This window comes from Sinohyriopsis cumingii, chromosome 5 (assembly GCF_028554795.1).
Source record: "Sinohyriopsis cumingii isolate HCF-2022 chromosome 5, ASM2855479v2, whole genome shotgun sequence".
Classification (NCBI taxonomy): domain Eukaryota; kingdom Metazoa; phylum Mollusca; class Bivalvia; order Unionida; family Unionidae; genus Sinohyriopsis; species Sinohyriopsis cumingii.
This window is the reverse complement of record NC_142965.1, coordinates 103,548,462-103,565,666: the sequence shown is the minus strand read 5'-3', so window position 1 is coordinate 103,565,666 and position 17,205 is coordinate 103,548,462. Positions and strand designations below refer to the sequence as shown.

Genomic DNA, 17,205 nt, shown 5'->3' with positions numbered 1-17,205 from the left:
TACGCAATGGCAGAAAATGGTGTATGTTTTTCCAATTAAACTGAACTTATACGGGAGTAGATAGAGTAATACCCTTTGAGACGAATGTTTAACTGCTGTATTAACTGTATGAACTTAACTTGTGATGTTTTGCCGTATATACCCAGTAATACTTAAATATTACTGAAATAATGCAATAAAACGCATTCAAAAACATTTTTGTTTCTTCCGGTTTTGGTATTCGTTTATTAATCAAGCAACATTAACAACGAGCACATTGTGGCGGCAAATTAAATGAAGGCATATCACAAAATGATATTCCACAGCACATACTAATTGGACTGAGGAGAACTTTGACAAGTGTAAATCAGAAATGAAAGCACGTCCTATGATGTTCAAGTGTATTTGATCCATCTTGTAAATCTGTCATAAGGACATTTCGTGTCGTTGAATCATCTTGTAAATTTGCCATAAGGACATGTAGTGCTTTAATCCATCTTGTAAATCTGCCATAAGGAATTGTCCTGTCATTGATTCATCTTGTACATTTGCCAGACGGATATGTCGTGTCTTTGATTCATCTTGTAAATTTGCTATAAGGACATGTCGTGCTTTAATCCATCTTGTAAATCTGCCATAAGGAATTGTCCTGTCATTGAATCATCTTGTAAATTTGCCGGACGGACAGGTCGTGTCTTTGATTCATCTTTTAAATTTGCCATAAGGATATGTCGTGTCTTGGATTCATCTTGTGAATCTGCCATAAGGACATGTCGCAGAGTTTCCCATTATATCCAAAGAAAGTACAAGTAAAAATAGTCTTATATTCAAAATACGGTGCAACTCGAGTGAAATTGCATCGACTAAGGACCAGATGAACAAGTTTTATTAAACTTGTGCTCTGACAAACAGACAAATATATGGAAACGGGTCAGGAAGATGCAAATTCAAATGTTGCATAACACGCTCTACAGAGATGATGCTTCCTATAATACAGTCCAAAACCACAATTACTGATATAATTATTTCTGCTGTTTTAGTGATACGGTATATTTCAACTGATCTTATGTTTTGCTAAATTCTCACAGACAAGACAAGTGATTAGGCAATCGTCTGATTGCTTTGTGTTGTATATAAAATTAGTCCGCAGAGTGGTTACAGAATCGAACTGATGTGTGGAATCGTTTTCAACAACATTCTGTCTGACTCTGACCAATTTATTTCACTGGTTGTCCTCTGCTGTACGGTCTAGTCTTTGAATTACGAGTTCACGAAGCTTGCTCATCGAAACCTTTGAAAATGTAAGTAAATTTTTACTTAAATATTGATCAGATGAAAAGCATTCATGTACAAAATTTAGGTAATATAATCGAAGTTTACTTAAATAGGCTTATACTAGTATTACAATTTAAGCATAACGAATGGAGGTTTACTGCATGAGATTGCCTTCTTTTCCTGTCAATTGTTAGCATTCAATGCATTGATTTGTGCTGTATTAGGAATAACAAATTAACTAGGATGTTTAGCTATAACTGTTCAGTGAAACCACATTTAATATCACCCCAGACACTCGGAAAGTGAAATAATCTTCTTATGGCCGGTTCTTGGAACCTTATTTGACAATCACACTGACATATATGTTGCGATGTACTGACTATGGTTCAAAGGAAATGTCGCCCGTAGCTATTAAACTACAGTAACGTGGAAACTGAATTATATCAAACGTTTTGTTTATATTAATTATGTGTGTTTTATTCAGCCTGTTACCTTTCAAACATGAACGTTTTAAAATTGTATTACCTTGTTTCTAAGCCCAGTCCTTGGAAGCTCCTGAAAAATGAAACAGCGGTCTGTTCGGTATACATCCAGTAGCTGGAAGAATGAAAAAAGACGTCACAAGTGATCCAGACCAAAATATACTGGGGTCAAACTTTTTATTCTTTCTTATGACTATCTATATTGTTGTTTGACTATACCAGGGCTTTTAGATTTTGTTTTTCAAGATTATTATTTTATTATTTTCATACAGATGAAGTAATCTTATTTAAAAACTGTTTGCAGCGCATGTTTTCCACCCTGTCTGGTGAGGTTATGACGAATTACCCAGAGATCTGATACACCTGTACTGACATATCAATGTATTTATATTTCAAGTATATCAATGTATTTATATTTCAAGCTATATCAATGTTTCCTGCCCACACAGTTTCAAATTAAATCTGAAGCTGTACAGAACAAAGATAAAATGCATTACATATCTTCTTGCTTTTGTCATTAATCTATATAAATATGTTGTTCTCTTTTATAACATGTTAAGTGTATATAGAAGGCGACAACAAATAAATATAAAACATTGATTTCTATGCGTAAAATATATCAAACATACATGTAAAGTTTACTGTGTTAAATACATATGCGGTATGTTTATAGCGTTGTTATCTAATATTCAAAACAATAAAAACAAACAAAAAAATCCGGTCCAAATAAATTAATGTATTGGTCGTGCATTCTTTTAACGTGTTTGTTTTGTACCTTTTTACTTTCATTCTATCATTACCTTGTCCACACTATGTTTTATATGTATACCTATTTCATATCTGCATTTACACTATCCATCTTGTTTTGGTGCATGTATAAGTACGTGTATTATTTGTATGAAAGGGGCACCTCATATCGTCGCTTATTAGTTTTCCTTTTTGTATTTGAACCTCTTCGACAAAGATTTTCCTTTTTGAAAACCTTGCTTTAACAATTCGAGTCATTGCGCTACGATGTCTGCAGTGTGGCGGTTTATAGCGATGTCTTGCATTTGATGATATAGATATGTGGAATTATGTCCACCATATCAGATTCTCCTGACAATAGGCCGATCAGTCATAATACTATTCTTTTAACGCTGAGCGCCAAACGAGGCAGCTGCTAATACCAAAACACAGCAACACTTCTCTCATACATGTGAAATATGGCATAGATATTTGTGACAAGCGCAGATGACTTGGTTAAATTAGCACGCAACGAAAAGGATCTCTAGCACAATGCTTTAAATTGAATTTTGTTCGTGGAGACTTGTATGCTTGACTACATATAAAATTGCCACATACAAGTGAAATTTAACAGGCATGTTTTAAAGCATAATGTAGATGACCTAATTAGATATTAAGACCACTAAAGATATTAAGACCACCATACCATTTTTATATTTTCTATTAAGTTTTAGCATAGATTCTTTTATTTGAAAACATTGTTAGGTGGTTTGCGCAAACACCAGTACGACTACACAAGATAAAACTATGCGAATGAGCATAATTACATTTTCAATTCACTCAGGCATTATTTCCAAATGTTCATAATTTGTTTAAACTAATTTTCGTTTTCAACTTTTTCTTGTCTGCAGTGGGGACATAACTCATTTACAAAAACAAGACTCATTCGCATCTAGGAAATTCATGAGTATTAAAATTTGTTAACAATTGCATTAGCTAAAACCGCATGTTTGGAGCTCGAATTATAATTAGCCCGTGTTATTTTAAAGCAGGGAAACTGATTTAGTGATGAAGAGGCAAAACTATAAGAGAATTTGCACTGATCCAAGATTTTGCAATCATGGGCCTGGGATGAATTTAGGCATGTACCTGATCATCCGTATAATCCTTCAGTTGGTCCTCGGTCAAAGTCGATGACGGAGTTAATCTGGAACAAAAGGTTATCTACTTTTATTAAACGATTGATTATTTTGTGACAAATATATTAAAATGCATTCTCATTTGTTTTGAAAGAGTAAATTGTAAATAATTATTACTGTATTTGTCGACAGTGCTTTATGAAATTCATACTGTGCACACAAACGTTCTTTAAAGGATTAAAATAGCTGTCAGATGTTCGTGTACAAATACACTCAGGTTTTTCTGTTTTGATGTTACATCTGAAATGAAACACGTGTACTCAGCAACACATTTATTTGGCAATCATATTCAAATTATTTGGAGACGATTTAAAATACTACATAAGTGCCCTTGTTTACCGAAATGCATGAAACGAGTTTTAAAAAATCTTTAAAAAAATCTAAAAATTTTATAACGCGTTTGATCAATTTTATTTAAACTTACCACATACGAAAGGTTCTAGTTTTCACAGTTCAAATACCAGTTAATGTATTAATTATATCACAGACTCGTATAGTGCAATGACTAAAGTATAATTGGAATGCCTTAGATATTACTGCTATTTGCCTTTATTGATGTGATGTGATGATATATTATTACTTTTATGTAATATAGAAAATGTTAGGGTTTTTACTAATTGTATCATATCGATTACGTCAATGAATAAACATATACACTTACTGCACACACAGGCATATCATGTCCCCGATACTATCGGTGGGAACTCCTATCACCTTTCAATATTGAATGAAAGCATTATTATCATAATGAAGTGAATAGATCCATAACGTCATGATATTTTCCTGTTAAGAAAGCTTGTATTCAGTACTATTATTTGGTGTGATTTTAGATCTAACTCATTACCCGATGATTTGTAGAAGAAGCAAGGCTATTTAGTAAGGCTGCTTGAAACAATTGTATGATATATTACTTTGAACCTTTATAAGTTCACTGAAGTTAAATTACATTTAAGATGTTTTCATTGAAAGTCTCTTTGATAGACAATGGTCGTCAAAACTCCAAGGTCGACCTGCAGTCGCAGTAAACATGCAAATATATGCATTATATAAAAAATCTTAGAGACTACGGAGGTGTTCCCTAATTTACCGACGATATGCTACTCAGATAGTTGGGCTTCGAACTCAATGCTACAGTTCTGAGAGAGATTCCTAAAAATGAATTTAAAGCTTTTAGAATTACATTAATACACAGTCGTGTAGATAAATTCATTTGCAAAAGAAAATAGATCACTCGGCAAAAACACCTCAATGATCTCAAATTTATAGAAACACCGAAACATTTTACAATAAGATACCTACACATTTGTGGAAAGCCTATGATAGCTTTAAACGATTGAACGAAACTACAATACTGCCTTAAGAAAAGTGATATTTATGAACTGAAAATTGAAACATATTAAATAATGATCATTAAATATGATAACGACGCCTTACGGTAATATAAATTGAATCACTGGCAGATGTGCAACAATATTATACCATGAATAATTTTTAACGTTGTATACGTTATTTGAGGGCTTTCACAATGTCGTTGTGACAAAAATGAGAAATTAAATGCAACACATTGATGTCATGTAACATGGCTTGCCCATGGTATGAGTCGAAAGATAATAAGAAGAACAACTTGAATTCGCGACGGATTATGACATGTCTTTGATTACTGAGACTGGAATATACAGGAGAATTAGCTTGATGTCACATTGATATGCTGAAGTAGACATCAGTACTCTTTCGACAGGGACGGTAAGATAAAAAAATGACGTGTATGAAAGGTCAAGGCCGTGTATTGTGCATTTATATGCTAAACAAGCAATGTTGATTTTTTACATAGAACCTATATATTTTTATATTACTGGGCTGTAACACTTTTCTGGCTTACATTCCCCACTTATTTTGCACAGTATTGTTGTTGTTGTTGTTATAGGGTTTAACGCAATTTTTCAGCACAAGATAGGCTATACATGGCGGCCACTTTTAATGGTGGAGGATGAACCCGAGAAAACACGGAAAGAACCACCGACCCACGAGAAGCTACCGGCAAGCTTTCTCGCATATCCACATTGTCCGAGCCCGAGACTCGAACAAACGCAGACAGAGGTGAGATGGCAGTGATCCGTGATGGAGAACGCTTTAGACCAATCGGCCACTCGGGGCCCCATTTTGCACAGTATCAAAACACACTTAGCACTTATTTTACGAGAATCAAAAGCGGGCTTTGTTAAAGATATGCATCGATAATTCTTTCTTTCGTTACATGTTTAATGTATTGATTAATTAATTGATTCTGAAGCAGGTTTACTGCAGGATTATATTTTTCCAGCTCTATTTTCTTCTGTTGTGTAAAGACACCGATTTTTACACCTTCTATCACTACTAAGAGTTTTTAAAATCTTATTTAGAAGACGAAATCTGGACGAATACTGAGATACAGAGACCAATTAGCAGAATCTGAACGTTTAATGTTATATTAAGCATTTCATTTTTCCATACAAAAACATTTGAAAGGTTTGGTACCACTTTTGTGTGCAATAGCCGCTTCAGATACCAATTTCACAATGTATCAGTTATGATTCTTTAATCATGTTTCCTTTAACCGAATCAAGTAATCCCAAATCTTAGTGCCACTGAAAATCTTGCCATACGAACCTACACTCGGCTTAAAACTATATATGCTGAGTTGTAGTTCTTTCGAACACCTCTATAATTTTCTGTGTCACTGAACAAATCATTTTAGAGCAGTATATAAGCAGGTATTTATCCCAAACCCACATGGCGACAAATATGTCACTTTATCGGCCATATTTGTTGTATGTATGTGAACAAAAGAGACTACTTAGAGACCGTTGAAGATGTGAAGCACAGTTCCTTGTAGAAGCAACACTATCTACTCAGATTTAGAGGCTGTGTTATGCATATTTATTAATTAGGTAAACACTGTATGTAGTGAAAGGTGATTTGGTATCAGGTAGTCAGTAGTAGTCTGCCTAAGAGAAACATTAGCTTTAGAGTACTTTCAATATACATGTTCGAATAGAATACCTCCATAACTTCTTGAAAAACATGGCGTAGGCAACAGTGAGAGTAAATTATAAATTGTCACGATTAATTGTACTGATTGTCCACAGAGAGAGAGGGAAAAGAGATGATTTTATTAGCAAGAATAGTTGAAACATTTCAGGGTTAAAGGATGGACGAAGTCTACGCTTATCTCTTGCACGTCGACAAAGTCAGGTTAAACTAACCTTCGTTCGTTCCCGTTGTTTTCCTTGCCTTCAGCGTGCTGTGTCATTTTCATCCCACGTGTGCTGACGACTGAGTATTCTTGTCGCTATTTAGATAAATATATTTTTTATGTACAACATTAACTGTTGCACAGACTTTGCTATTTGATACCTTTTAAAACAGAAAAAACTTTAACTTTTGATTAAATGAACAACCCAAACAGCTAAACAAGCTCCTTCTAGGTAATATGGTTTGTTTGAATATCAGAGACTAAATAATCAACTTCCGGGAACTCGTATCTTTTTGGTTAGTAGTGTTCATATGGCATATTGTGATGTCGCAGACCCGACTCTTCTTGTTCTTCCTTTAAACGTTCGGTGTTGACTTTTCTAACTGTTACTGACGGTTTAAAAGTTTGCGAACTTCAACTTTTATGTAGATCTTTTAGTTTGATAACGTAACTCTTTCAGGTTCGTCGCTATCCTTGCTTTCAGTTTTTACTTTGAATTTGTTCACTGTAACGTAGTTTCATAAGCTGATCAATATAATTGTCCTTAATAAGATTCCAAGATGTGAATAAATTTTGGTAAGTCATCATTCCATGGCAACGGGTGCTGCATGTGCAATCGGTCATCGCTCGAGTAGCTCACCATAATTTGAAATTTAAGTTGGTAAATAAAACAATGAATTTCTGGACGTGTTCTTGTCGCAAGTAAGCATAGTATATAACTTAGTTTATCACACACAAACAAATGAAAACCAACGGAAATAAACATGCAAACCGTGCCAAGATAAATACACGAATATGTTGAAAGTAGAAAATGAAGACTACAAAAAGAAACATTAACAAATGAAGAAAATAAATCAGATATCACTGCAAAGAATACCTTAAAAGAGAGCATTAAAATAATGACAGGAGACAAAGATACCGCAAATAAAGAAAAAGTCGGATTAGTGAACAGGACAAGTACTAAACAATACACCATTAAATCAGACACAATATTGAAAACACCCAACGTTCCATTATTGTACTCTTACCAAAAATGAAAAAATATGTTACCTAACTAAAAGATGTCAGTGAAGATGATTTGTAGACGTTGGCCGTGCCATTCCATGTTTGTCGGTTCATCTAACAGATCCAAAGCAACAAAGGAAATATTTTGACTGGCTGAACACAATGTATACAATTGCCAGCTTCAAAAGATCCCAAAATGATAAATTTCCCCTCTGAGATGAAAAAAGATCAAAGAAGTGTTAAATCATCCAGGATGATTAATGCCATTATTGACGAGAAGTTGAACACTATTTTCTGGAGTGTTTCTCCAGTATCGAATTTATTGTATGTTATATATACACTTCTAAACTTAGAGATAATGTTGCAGAGCTAGTCACAGGTACAAATGAGTCAGCAGCATATTAAGCATGTCCTCTTTTGGCGAACGGTCTATGTCCGTGTTCCCAGAACATTTTGCAGTATTTGGTAATAGATCGAAATAGAGAGATACCTAGCTTAAACATTAAACCTCCAGCGAAGTATCTGATTCCATCTGATGTTGTTCAGTTTATTATGCATGCTCTTGATAATATCGGTAAAACTCATTGATGTACGGTCTATGTATAATAGCATCTAGTTTTTTGTCTTGGAAATGTTAATATCTCTGTTACCAATTAAAAGATTGTTATTTCTTCTTGATTTCTTTCTGTTTAAATCAAATCTTTATTATTTAAGTTTGATTTTTCTGTTACGTATATTTGATATAATTTATATATGTTTTAATTTAATTGTTTGTAGGTTTTAAAATCTTTATTTTAGTTTCATTACATGTCAAAATAATGTAGTTTTGTTTACTAGGAACTCGATATTTTTTACGAAAATAGTTTGACCTTGACTCTTCAGTTGTAAACACCCAAAGCTGACCTAGTTCCCGACATTGATTTAGAAATCAGCGAGATAAGTAAATAACTTTTTATTATTTTTTTATTGTCGGAGTAACATGATTGGTTTTTATCGAGGTCATACTGTGGCTACGTGATTTTTGTTTATATGCAACAAGCCTCCATTTCGCAATTATGGGCTTTCCGAAATTGAGCAATAGTTAGTTTTAATAGTGATGATTAAAGAGAGATCTCTCAGTTGGGCTTTTTTCTGTACACTGGAAAGTGTCTGTTGTGGCAGTCTGGAGTTATAATTTTAGTCAAATTATTTGGATTCTTAAAGATTAGGTTTTTTTTGTGGAAATATTTGAGTACTCATACAGAATTCTTGGACAAAGACATTTATTTAAATTTTATTTGGAAATTCAAACATCGGATTATAATGACTGTGGAATAAAAAAGAAATATAAACAATACAACACCATAAAGGCTATAATATACGTTATCGACCTCCATTTTGGATTTTTCTTCTGGACTCGAACTTGAATTCATTAGAACATTTCATTACTAGGACTTCTAAAATTTAATTAGTGGAATATTCTTGGATTATTTTTGGATTTGATTTGTAAAACCGCAAGTTCTTATTTTTTCATTTTTATAGTGTTTTTCCAGGGAAATAAATTATTTATAAAATATTTCAAAGCTTGTTGTTTTCACTCATTCTTTTGTTACTGTTTATTCGAGCCTAAACACGTAACATAAGATTTCCATATCGTCTACGCCTCAAGCTCCTATTTCACTTGCTACATCTCATACGTTTCAACCTTCTAATGCAAATGAATACTTTAAGGATAAAATTTATCCGAGTTAGCGCAAAGGTACTAGTTGAACTGCCTGATGTTACTGGCAGACTGATAAGTTAGGTTACTGAGGAGTACTGGTCAAATGATTTATTTTCTAGCTCATCACGCGCAACTACGTGTTTTGAAAATAGTCTTTTGTTATTTGCATTGTTTATTAATGCTGTAAACAATGCAGTGAACATGAGAGAATTGCCTGTCAAAAGCCTGACTGTCATTTGCATATATGCATGCATAATGGAAAAAATGTCCGTATTTAAAAAAAAAAAACATCTTTTTCAGTTCTGTATAGTGTTGTATCTTATGATACTAACCAGTTTTGATAACGATATCGCTCGGAAACCAGATATATGCAAAAATCGCCAACAGCATATTCCAATGTCCCTTTGTCCCTTTGAAATATGTTATATTTGCTCCAAATGTTTCCTATATTTTGATACGAGTCATAACCTTGATATAATAATATAATAATAATATTAATAGTTCCGTCAACAGTTAGCAATCGTTGAAACTATGTTATATATATTCTGCTTCGTGCATCTGGAAAAAGAAATTACTTTAGATCAATTATATATATTTAATATTGCAATACTTTCACGTGACATACTATTATTACTTGGTTAAATACACTTTTAAAGAAATTTAAATGTCATAATTGCACCAAAGTTAATAAGTTATTTTTGTGTTCACAATTAGCTTGTGGTCGTTAACATTCTATCTTTTTTGGTATTTCATACGTAGCTAGAATCAACAAAATATCCTTGAATGATATCACTTTTCATTTCGTTTGTGATATTCTTTATTAACCAGCTTGTATACTAAGGTGTGGTGCAAATAAATGTTTTCGCAAATGTGTGACTTTACAGAGGATAGTACAGATCCAACTTCATTTATATTCCCGCATTTATTATCAATACAAATTCACATGACGTGGATGTTTTCCTCTAATTTCATTTATATTCCAGTATTTATTATCAATACAAATTCACATGACGTGGATGTTTTCCTCTAATTTCATTTATATTCCAGTATTTATTATCAATACAAGTTCACATGACGTGGATGTTTTCCTCTAATTTCATTTATATTCCCGCATTTATTATCAATACAAATTCACATGACGTGGATGTTTTCCTCTAATTTCATTTATATTCCAGTATTTATTATCAATACAAGTTCACATGACGTGGATGTTTTCCTCTAATTTCATTTATATTCCCGCATTTATTATCAATACAAATTCACATGACGTGGATGTTTTCCTCTAATTTCATTTATATTCCCGCATTTATTATCAATACAAATTCACATGACGTGGATGTTTTCCTTCGTGCTCTAATCGCTGTTCATTGACAACTGTCTCATTCTAGAAACTTGATATCGTTTAAAATGCAACGTTTGTATGCACTTAACAATGCTGTTTTTGTAATATATTTGAAAAGATCTCTGGATGAAAGGTAAAACGTTGGTAAATCGTCTCCAATGAAAGTATTAATTATTTGCTGGAATTTTGTTGTCAGCTGACAGCCAGCTGCCAAACAAATCACCATGTAGTTAAAACTGGTTTAGCCTTATATATGTTATCATGTTTGTCATACAAGTATAACTCACGTTCGCGAAACATAACCTCTGTATCTAGGTCTAACACTTTGTACATGACAATTTACAATAAAATTACTTGTCTTGTCATTAACGTTTCTGCTGCAAATCTCTTGCCCTCCATACATGATTCTTTCTAAGGACTACTCTAAAATCATAGATAGTATATGTCATCTCCTTTAGTTAGTTTCACGTGTTCAATCCAAGAATATTTCAAGAAAGTATATGTGGCTTGCAAAATCTATTCGCATTCATTGCTGACTTTCTCATATACTTTCACACTAACAATGTTTGTTTTCCATTGTTCATCAAAGTCTCTTTCAAATTCCATTTCTAGGTGGAAATATTTTTATCTCTTGTTTGTGCGATGTCTATGTAGATTATGCTGGTAACCACCCTCTCACTGAAGTGTATCTTAATTTCTATTTGGCTCCATCTCTTTCGCCGGAAATGAGTGATATTTGTATAAGCAACTGGACATTCAGAAGCGTAGTAAATGCTTTAAAGCTGTCTTTTGCGTTCTTATTACACAAGCAAACAAGCAATATCCGTAGAATATTCCGTCCAAATGTGTAAGCAAATAGAGATTATCTCTAGATACTGACATAGTTGCGTTTAGACAATGTTGATCAATGCAAACGTCAGAACAAAAGTCTTCTCATAACTGTTCCCGTGATTTAAAAAAGAATGAAAGCTTTATTAGCATCACTTTCTTTAGGCACGAATTACTGATTTTTATCCAGTTTGTAACACTAATATGTCTTAAACACAACAAATAGAACAAGGATATTGTTTCTAACTATAATTGGACAAAATTAAACAAGGAAATTTTACCTAACGATAAATCGGAAATAATAAAACAATGAGATTTTTCATAACAATGGTCGGAAATTATAAAACAATGAGATTTTGTTCGGAATGATACTAGGAAAATGTTACCTTTGCTTCCGCTACCTCGGGATGAGTCTTTGCCACATTTAGTATATGAGACGGGTATACACTAACACCCATGTGCTTGAATTTAACACATTCGGCGGCTCGTCCAACATAGGTGATGTGTCCTGTTTCATCCATTTTACCTATATCTCTGAAATCAAATTGACAAATAAAATGAGAAATCGAGTTCCATCTTAAAAAGAAAGCATTGTGATCATTAGGCACGCGCATGTGGATATGCCATCGAACAGAGTCAGTTTATTTTCTTTTCTTTTTATAATACATTTCAGACAGTTACAACCACTGGAGAGTACGTATTAGCTGCATCCATACTCTTGGTTTCAATTTTCATCATTGGTATTGCTTTTCCGTCAAACAAATTGTACAGGTTTGAATTTTAACAACTGTTAATAATCAAATGCTTTTCAGAATGATTCATTTCGAATATTATCAACTATATTATAAAACTTTATTTCAGTTCATTTTAACTATTTGTTCTCACCGATGACATCGATGAATCGATACAAACAATACCTAATGACATAAAAATTGACAGCAAAAATATAATCTTCAATATGAACTTGAACGTGCAAAAGCAAATACGTATATAAAGTACGTGGAATAAAATATGCCTAATAATAACTTTAATGAACTATTGCTCACTTTGTTTGTATTAAATATTAGATTATGTTCTAATATGTCTCTTTCTTACTTTTGAATTGACCCTGACGGTCAGATACGTGGTAACGTGATGTACCTACAGAGATTTAAATAATCAAACTCTAGCTAAATGTGTTGACAGTAATGATTAGTTCCTACTTGTTTCAAGAACAACCTACCCTATTTTCACCCAGCCGTCTGGATCCTTCACCTGTCTCGTCGTTTCCGGGTCTCTCCAGTATCCCCAGAAGGTGTGCCAACCTTTCAAGAAGATTTCCCCTTCTGACCCAATTGGAACGATTACACCATTGCTGTCCACAATTTTAACCTGTTGAAAGAAAGGTATAGATACTGTATATTGACAGTGATATCTAAAACATACCTGCAGAGGAAATATGGCTTCATTGATCATGTATTCTGTCATACAATGTTTTTAAATCTAAGCATTGTGTCATCTTTGTTCTGTGTTGTAATGGCAGGAAGGAATAAAGAATAAACAAATGCACCGATTTATGATGGCATATTCCTAATATACCAACGCTAGGCCTGTCAGAAAATATTCGTATATAGAAAGATAGGTATCTCCTGATTGTCTTAACATCTTCGTTGTCATAATCATCATCATCCTTTCTTTCATTATTTTCATCGAATTATGAATCATTCGGTCTTATTTCGCTTTTGCTTGTTGTGTCTGGACTTCATTATTAGCATCAATCGACTCGAAGAGAGAAAGAGAGAGAGAGTACATGAATAGTTTGCAGTTATTTCGTTTTAGTCATTAAATACAGGAAAGTCTTTTCAACTTCTCATACTTCTGCGTGAGGGAAAGGAAACCCTGAACTAGATATCTGTTGTTCCTTTGTTGACCATACTACTGACGTTGCTGCTCCTGCCACCGCTTCTGTGGAACCATAGGCTGTCTGGGGACGAAGGAAAAGTAAAACGAAATGTTGCGTCACTCTCACAAAACATATTAGGATTCATTATTATCTCCATCCAAGAACTTAACAACTTCATACGAACGTGAAAATTTACATATTTGTACGATTTAAATGAATATAAAATGTTATCAAGAATTAAAATAAGAAAATCAGAAAAGAATCAGAAGAAGGCCTTTGAAACCGACTGAATCAAAGATTTTCCATTTCTAGGTAAATGAAGTTTCTCAAACATGAAGTTATTCTCGGGGCTATAACATAACAAGAATTCATACGTGCATGTCTGGAAACACTTCTCGCATTCTTGTTTTTAATGGGCTGCTTATCAAATGGCCAACAAGAATACCTGAAAACAAAACGACAAATGGTAGTGAATAATTGGGAAATATCCAGCTATTCATATTTTTTGTTCAAAATCAAAATTGATTGCCTGAAATGTGACATATATTGGATATTTAGTTTGCTCAAGGCTACATCTTTATCATTTTTCGTTATTTTTTCAGAACGGAGCTTGAAGTTTTGGTTTGGTTGAATAATTCTCAGGCCACAAGCATCTGATACATTATTGAACATACCATTTACGTAGCAAGGCTTGTTTATATTACCTAGGTCATGGTTTTGTAGTGTAAATTTTAATCTATCAATGCCATGGTAGATACCAGAGAGAGAGAGAGAGAGAGAGAGAGAGAGAGAGAAAGAGAGAGAAAGAAGCTTCATTATCACTACAAATGCAAGTAGTATTACAAACTTACAACCATTGCCGTTATCCCCACCTTCCCCACCAAGAGTACTAAGAATTTTACCACCATCGTAATCACTCTTGGTTTAAGAGCTAAAAATGTCATTCTCAGACAAATCCATAATTCAAATAAAAGCCCTTTTCTCTAGGTCAGCCTTAACATTTGCTGTATGTTTCCTATATATAATTCTAGTTTCCAAGTCCGTTCTGTTTTGTTGCTTTACTTTCGTAGCCTTTGAAGATCGATTTCTTTGAATCAGGCTTTAGTTTTGGAACATATGTTTAAAGGTTGTATATAAATACATGCCTAAGCTAAAGCAATGTATTCATCAACAGTGCAAAAACATAAAGCTACCTTTTATTAGTATGTTAATGATTGGCCAGGTGATTTTCATACTCATGTCAAGGAACTCTTCAGACGATTTTCAGGATATTAGCATTCAATGGTATCAAGTTTTAACAAATGACTTGTATGCATAACTATATACATCGTCATGCCAAGTTAAATCTCCCCTAAGGGCCCAGGGTATGCATATAAAATACAAAATAGAAGTTTCCTCGCTAAAATATTACAAAACTATGCTGAATGGATCTGGGTTAGACGAAATCGTCTTGTTAAGTTTTATGTAACGTCAGTCATCTACAACATTGACTTTATTTTCTGGTAAACATGGTTCCAAAAGATACAAGATGGCCACTGATCACCAAGAATTTGAATTTATTTATACGGATTTAAATAAATAGCATGTAGACATTGGTAAATTGGAAAACTATCTTAAAAGGCTTGGAGCGATGTGAGGAAAGGAATTATACATTTCGAGAAGAAAACAGACAACAAGACAGACTATCGTCTGCTTTTCATCCAGAATAAAAAGGAGGAAAACGTTTGGTGACTTGATAACTATTTTTATCTTCAATTCACCAGAACAGTGCAATGATGGTATTGTGTAGGACTAGTCATCGCTAAGACTATCATTCTCAGTGTAAATCGTGCAAAACGAAGAGTGTTTTGCAGAGGCAAATCTCACTGGAATTTTAAAACCCACGTAAGGTGATATTTAGTAATGAAATATAAATAGGGTAAATAATACAGATTTATTGCGATGAGAGCAAATGATAACTAGTTTTCTCCGATTTTCAAATGCAAATTTAGTGATCAAGAATGGAATCATGTGGTATCTTTTTTTTGAGCTACATAACCTACAAGGGGATGGGAAAATAATCAAAGCTAAAGAAATATTCAATTCTGACAAATATATTAACATTTTAGACCACTGCCTATTTCTTATTTTTTGCAAACAATTTCTCCAAGTCAATGAATTATTCAAGCTGATGATACTCCCACAGGTCTTTAGACAGGGCAATTCAGTAAAAGAAGGCAAAACCAAATCCACACTTTGTTATGGCTGCCACAAAGTACGAATTCAAATATAATTGAAAACGTATGTAGATCTTTTACATTTTGTGTTCAGAAAACGGTAATCGATGTTCATTTAAAGATGATCTAATTGCTGCTGTAAATAAAATCGGGAATGACATTTTGTAAGTATGATTCATTTGTATCGCGTGATTGACCGTTATCGATACTTGAGGGTAGGAGTTGACTGATGTCTTTTTTATATAAGAAACATATTACATAGCTAATCTTTGACAATGAATTTAGATTATATATTAAGATTATTATTATTTGAGGTAAATAGGTTTACTTAGATCTGTATTCAAGACACTGATATTTCCCTCAGAAAGGTATGGTATATCTGCCCTTTCCATTAAGTAAATAAACCTGACCTTATTTTCTAATTTGATGAAAAATTTCATTAAGATGACAGAGTATTTTCAGAAGACTTTTCTTTACATCGGTTAGGTAGAGAGGTATATGAAGTTGTTTATTTTCAGATTTACTCATTCTATATTTTAACAACAGTCTTTGTGGAATCGGTTTTTGTTGTGTTCATTCGAGGGACTTTAATTTATTTATTTAAATTATTCATTGGAATTACAATGTGCTAATTGATTTTGGACAATATCACTGTTTTCTGATTATTGTGAATTCATTCAAGGACATTTGTATTATATCACAGAGACTGTTAACATATCAAAACTATTGCAGGCTGTTGACACATCAGCAGATTCAAAATTGGAATTCATTCGAAGCACCGCTGGATTTTGTTAGACATTTTGGGACTATTTGGGATTTACATAATAATGTCAGGTCAGTTCTTTTACAATTTTCACTTCGTAAATCCTGGGAAATAAATGTTTGTTTTATTTAGCCAAAGTTGTTGGTTAGAGTCGTAACACTCTCGTTATATTAGATTCGGAGCCTTACTAAAAATATTCCGAGTAGATTACGAGTAATTTTGGGAGGGAGGAGGCAAATCAATAAATACTGAACATTCTGTATGTGTAAATTTCTTCTATATTGTACGTCACGTCGTGCTTACGTTGCATATTATAGTTACTCGAGAAAACACGTCAAACATCTTGGATGTTTATTATGGCTTAACTATGTGTCTTTCTATACAGGTTACAGGTGATACCATACATAACTTTAAATACGAATTATAGCAATATATGATTTTTTTAGAGATGGTACTGTACTGAGCCCAAAACAGAGTCTACTACAAGCTTACTATTTGCACAGGTGATATGGTAGATTTCTTCAAATACAAACCACAGCAAGAGATAATTCGATACATAGACTTGTATAGGAAG

The 17,205-nt window shown here is 33.3% G+C and overlaps 1 protein-coding gene across 2 annotated transcripts in view; it reads right to left on the bottom strand.

Annotated features, from left to right (window-relative positions):
- Positions 1 to 212: 212 nt before the first annotated feature.
- LOC149799915 (medium-chain acyl-CoA ligase ACSF2, mitochondrial-like) overlaps positions 213 to 17,205 on the bottom strand; it is a 31,466-nt gene continuing 14,473 nt past the window's right edge. The window contains exons 11-18 of one of the 2 annotated variants that reach the window (XM_089959373.1): positions 14,027 to 14,097; positions 13,626 to 13,733; positions 12,993 to 13,141; positions 12,157 to 12,304; positions 4,323 to 4,375; positions 3,612 to 3,669; positions 1,780 to 1,851; positions 213 to 1,270 (exon numbers count right to left, since the gene is read on the bottom strand). In XM_089959373.1, the coding sequence (XP_089815499.1) occupies positions 1,202 to 1,270; positions 1,780 to 1,851; positions 3,612 to 3,669; positions 4,323 to 4,375; positions 12,157 to 12,304; positions 12,993 to 13,141; positions 13,626 to 13,733; positions 14,027 to 14,097 (728 nt within the window). In that variant the 3' untranslated portion in view covers positions 213 to 1,201. Of the gene's footprint in view, positions 1,271 to 1,779; positions 1,852 to 3,611; positions 3,670 to 4,322; positions 4,376 to 6,903; positions 6,990 to 12,156; positions 12,305 to 12,992; positions 13,142 to 13,625; positions 13,734 to 14,026; positions 14,098 to 17,205 lie in introns of those variants that run through there. The other variant, XR_016421256.1, reaches the window with a different exon arrangement.